This window comes from Cylas formicarius, unplaced genomic scaffold, assembly GCF_029955315.1.
Source record: "Cylas formicarius isolate icCylForm1 unplaced genomic scaffold, icCylForm1.1 PGA_scaffold_10__41_contigs__length_53128322, whole genome shotgun sequence".
In the NCBI taxonomy this organism is placed as follows: Eukaryota; Metazoa; Arthropoda; class Insecta; order Coleoptera; family Brentidae; genus Cylas; species Cylas formicarius.
This window is the reverse complement of record NW_026844214.1, coordinates 52581858-52587382: the sequence shown is the minus strand read 5'-3', so window position 1 is coordinate 52587382 and position 5525 is coordinate 52581858. Positions and strand designations below refer to the sequence as shown.

Here is a 5525-nt window from a genome sequence, read left to right as displayed (position 1 = left end):
GAAAATTGGTTTCAAAACAATCTTTTCAAAAATATCCCCAATAACAGTGTTATTGTCATGGAAGTTCAAAAACTAAAATCCAGGAATATTTTTTAGAAAATGATATTTATTTTGTCAGGAATCGATTGTTTGATTTTAAAATGCTTAACGGTCTCTTGGTTCTTTACTTTTGTAGGCAGCAGATTAAACATTTTTATTCCGATTCAGTCAGGAGACTTTCTGGACGATTGCGGATATTATGACTGCTTGTTTCAGCATTTAGATAGGCGTTTGTTCTGAAAATAAGAGTACCGGCTAAAGGCAACATTTGTATGCTCTTAAAGTGCACACGTGAGTTGAAAACAGTGTGTGCCGATGTTTAAGACCATTTTCTGCAGTTGGTTCTATTTCCTATTAAGATAAGGAATACGTAGACGCCGACCAAATTGTCAAAAGTTGACTGGTCGGTTTTAGGTGCTGTTGACAATAACTTAGACGAGCAATTTAATTATTTTCATAGCGCATTTCTTGATATTTGCCTATCCCTGGGAACCGTGGATAACTCCACACATTATTAGTGAAGTGCTTGGTTGAACTACAACAACTACAACTACTACAATGGCTTTATGCGTAGATCTAATAATATTTCCAAAACTGCTGAAGAGTTGAATCTTCACCTTCTCAATAGCGTCCAGAAGAGTGTTGTTTGGCGACCCAGTTGCTGTATCTTTGGATTTGTTTTCCATATTTATCACTAATAGAAGAAGAAGAAGTTTTTTGCCCTGTTGCATTTATAAACGATAAAGGGTTGGGCAAAAGTATCTTAGCATGCAATCTTGTTGTAGATTTAAAAATCTTATTTGCTTTGTTTTCTTGCGAGGAAGTAGCCAGATTTTTGGGTACCTATTTTGATTCTCGTTCTGGACTAATAAAAAAAAAACTTTCTACCTAAGGCTGGATTGCAGAAGCGAATCATAAGAACAATGTTAGTTAAACCTAGGGGTTTCCTTTGAAAATACTTTCCGGGTTTTTTAGTTTTAATTTGGATCAACGGTTGAGCAGCAATTTTAATTCAAAGAATCCCAGACTTAAAGTGTCCATAGTTGCCGATAGTCTAGTTGTTTTACCGAAAAAACTTTTTAATCGTTTGTCTACTTTACCGAAACAGCTGGTTCGTTTCGTTAGTCATGCATGTAGCTTCACATATTGTTGTAATCCTTTTTTCAACTTGTATACTATTTTAATGTTTGCAATAAGTTGTTTATATTTTTAACATTTTCCGATACCTGAAATCACGTCTATGGACATAAATTTCATTTCATTTGATGAACTGTCACGGTGATTTTTGAAATTTTGATTTTGGTCTGCTATCAGTGCCATCCTTCAGGAGCCCTTCTTCAGCAACTTTTATGTTTTGGATAAAGTTCGTTTTATTGTCGTTCGAACAGTTTATCAAGAGAAGTTTTATAAAATCACCGTCAAGACATTAAAAAATCCTATTTATTCAGATAATAAAGAAAAGCGGTCCCAGAACCGAACGTTGAGGCTCTCCTATGTTACCATTAAGTCTCTTCGACGTAACTTAATTCCTGTTAGGGTCGGTCTTATCTGGCACTTCAATATATTGTTCTGTATTATTGAGATAAGGGGCTGTAAGCAAGTTCATTCAAGGTGGCAAAGAAAGACCATATCAGGACACGCCGTCATATCCATACTACTTTAAAAGATTTAAAAATTCTGGCCTCCCCTAGCTTCTCCAGGAAGCTGTAAGCTGCATTCTGGAAGAATACACCCTACAGAGCCATTTTGATTTCTCTGGCATAAAATATTTCGATGAATCAGTTCTGATTATTATTCAAAACTCGATTGACTATATTCCAGGCAGTAGGATCGTAGGATTATGTGCATTATTTCATCGATTTTGATAAAAATGGTTTTTGCATCATGCACAAAGATGACCGTGTTTCGTTTTTTTTTTAATTTGACTTTTGGCTGCTAAAATATTTTTTTAGCCTTTTGTAATGATAATAATAATTTTGTATTCGAAAATTATGTGAACCGTCAGTGTTCGACTTAAAGTACTGGAGGTGCGTAAGTGTCACTTTATTACCAGTTAATAATCAAAATCGGCGATATGCGATAAATTAGCAACAGTTATGAATAATGATACTGCAATTTACCAGTTCTTTTTTTAAAGGAAATGTAAATACACGTCGAATGACTAATACGGTCCCGTTCGAACAAAAGAAAACGGACTATCAGAGGTTAAAATACTAGTGATTTATGATCTGACGTTTGGGTATTGAAAAGCTGTTGTGGTTAGTAATCTTCAGCAGGGTATTATGCCATATTTAATTTTCCCAGAACCAGAATTAAACACCTTACCTCTGCTCTTGTCTCTAATAATTTCCACATTAAAGATATTAAGCGTTCCATCACAAAATACACTTCACCAAAACCTTCTAATAGGAATGAGGCCGAAAGCAATCCTACACTTGCCACTGTTGTCCTTTCTTGCCTTCAAAACACCACTGACCACATATCAAAAGTTCTAAAGAAGTATAACGTCCAAACCAGATTTACCACTTGTCCAAAAATTTCTCGACTTCTTCGATCCGTCAAGACAAAATTCCGTTTAAGATGCCAGGAGTTTACAGCATTCTATGCGCATGCGGCAAAGAATATATTTTGGAGAGACCGGACAAAAAATATCAACTAGGCTCAAAGAACATGAACATGAACACGTAATCAATTCTTCTACCAACGAAAAATCCGAGAGTCTATAGCAACCTAACAGGTCTCTACCCGTCACCAATATATAAGCAGGTACAGAGTAAAATGCGAGCCAGTTTCAGTCAAGCTCTGAAGAAGCCAACAGGATGATTATTATTTAGGCTATAAAATTTTAACAACTGCTTTACGGGTGTAAACTCGGCTATTCCAAAAAAAAAGTCGTCTTTGTCCTGATTTTTTGTTTTTGTCGTTTGGTAATAAGAATAATAAATAATAAAAAATTTCAATTTCTCTCAAAAAGAAACAAAACGCAGTAGGTTATTCAAAGTTACGGATTTATTAAAGGAAATAAATAAAAATGACGCACAGGACAGGAAATTTATACAAAAGCTTAACGTAAAAGTTATACAAAATTTTTAGATGAAAATTTTATTCTTTAAATAAAATTTAACGACAGGATAGAAATCTTAATACTTTCACACGCTGTAGAAAAACGTTTCTAAAAGGATATATTTGCGTTTTTAGTAATACCGTATACTCGTGCCAATGTGAACTTGCAGTGTGTACAACCTTTAATATTACCATTTACAAATCTTTTGCTTTCGTCTTAGGTCCATTGTTGGTGACGTTTCACCAATCACCAGACTGATCCCTAAACCAGGATCATCCCTTCGACCTATTGTCAGGTCCATAGGATATTCTGGTTAGTTAGAAAGCTCTCGAGACGTTAAATCTAAAACCATAATTATGATAATATTTTTGTTATTATATACTGTAATTATATAAATAATATACGTTTTACCATTGAATTAGAATCTAATAACCTCGCATTTTTAGACATTCTTATCTATAAAAAATCAAACCTAATATTGGGTCATTCTGTTTTAGGATAAAGATAGCTTTATTTCCATAGGACTTGAGTTACAATGGTCAGTCTAATACTAATATAAAAATTTAAAATTATCTTAGTATAATTAATTAATTAAAAATTATAATAAAAATTAACAATGTTGGATAAATAACAAATATATAAACAATAACAAACAAGGAATACGTATTAACAGGGTTCACAAGAAGGAAAACCGTTAACATTGACTACCTATGTGCTTCAGTTCGATAGGCAATTTATTATAAATTTTTACGGTCATAACAAAAGGACTATTTCATGTATGAGACAGTCGGTGTTTAGGTATTTATATGTTAAGATTCGGTCCTAAATTGTACTGAGTATCTGAGCTTCTTGAGGCAAAATCGAAGTAAATGTCCTTCACATCTCGTCGAACTTCAAAGTTACAGCAAACATCGGTAAATATTAAAACGGAAATTTTTAGGATATTTTAGATTTTTTGGCCAATAAACGACACACCCTGTATATGATACAATCATTGTTCGAAGTAGAGGTTATAGCCCTGGATTTTCCACGCGTCCCGGTTCAAGAATTTTTTGCAATTACTAAATGGTTTTCGAGAAAATAATTTTTTTCTGAAACCATGCAGTGCGATGTAATAATCAATGACGTCATCGGGTCTTGACAGCCCCGGAATAACGATTTCAATATGGAAAAATTGTAGCTCTTGATGCGGCCTATGACACCTTTTAAACCGATTAGCCATATTTTTTACGATATTTGATAATTTACTCTGTAAAAAAACAATTTTCTAGGTCTTTTGCATTTTTACCTATAATTTGAACGCCCTGTATAATGTGATGAGAAATAACGTTCGACACTTTCTCAGAGGGATTTATTCAGTTTCATCGCCGGCATCGGTCTCAACTATATCAATTTCCACCTCCAGTCTCTCCTGACCATCTGCCTCCGACACGTCCTTCCGGTTTACGTCTTTGACGTGGGCCTGTCTGGCTCTAAACTCGTCCTCTATCTGTTCCAGCTCTTGGTTTTTCTTCAGCTGAACTCCGTAGTAGATCCTTTCGATGGCTACGGCCATCCAGTCGGATACTGCAATCAGGAACGCACCCACGTTGTCCGGATTATGTCTGGACGGAACCTCGACGTTACGCAAGTCGCTGAGCTGCTCCAAAATCATGTCGGAGAGGTGCCTCAGCCGTACCGACACCAGAGGCGGTACGGGATGCCGCAGAGCGTGCTCCATGCCTTTCACCAAGAGCTCGCGCAGCAATTCGTACGCTTGGTGTCGCTGCCGTTCGGTTTTCCTTTTCCGAACCACTTTCTTAAGCATAGCTTTCAGGTTCTTCCTTTTCGCGTTCTCCTCGCTTTGCCGTCTGAGGTGAGCGAAATACCGTTCCGTTTCCTCGGGCGTCATCGCGTACAGCTCTTGCAGAAGCTGCTCTACGTTTTCCAGCTTTTCCCTAGGCAGATGGTGAGCGTGATCCTTGTACAAAGCCAGAATCAGTCTTCTGTTGGGCAACGCCAGGTAATCTATTCGCGGACGACATCCTTGTTTAGCGGAGGCAGGCTTTGGGTTGCCGTCGGCTGCTGGGTGGTATTGGTCATCGTCCGCTTTTTCCGACTCCTCCTTGGGCGACTTTCGCGACAAAAATTTCCGCATTTTGATTTTAGTTGTTTCGAAACTGGCAGCTTTTTGACAAGTAACTCTCTGTCGACGGCAGCAAACTCCGGTCCGAACAGTTGGGCAGTTACGTCACGTTTTGAGTTATTCATTACATTTTGACACCCATCTAAAGGATTAATTTTGAAAAAAAAAGCGTAAATACAATCCCAATATCAGAAAAAACAAACGACTATCGCAAGTTGTTAAAATAACGGGAACATTTTTTTTAATGGAATGCCCTATATATTATTAGCTTAAATCGTATATTTTTTTCCCTGATTT

At 36.6% G+C, this 5525-nt stretch overlaps 1 protein-coding gene across 1 annotated transcript; it reads right to left on the bottom strand.

The window, feature by feature from the left end:
- Positions 1-4424: 4424 nt before the first annotated feature.
- LOC132706294 (uncharacterized) lies at positions 4425-5295 on the bottom strand. The gene has a single exon (XM_060677554.1). It carries the CDS (start codon positions 5238-5240, stop codon positions 4455-4457), a length of 786 nt encoding a protein of 261 aa, XP_060533537.1. The 5' UTR covers positions 5241-5295; the 3' UTR covers positions 4425-4454.
- Positions 5296-5525: the final 230 nt, after the last annotated feature.

What these genes read in the sequence shown, in the direction of transcription:
- LOC132706294 (XM_060677554.1), bottom strand. Translation starts at nt 5,240, where the DNA reads ATGCGGAAATTTTTGTCGCGAAAGTCGCCCAAGGAGGAGTCGGAAAAA.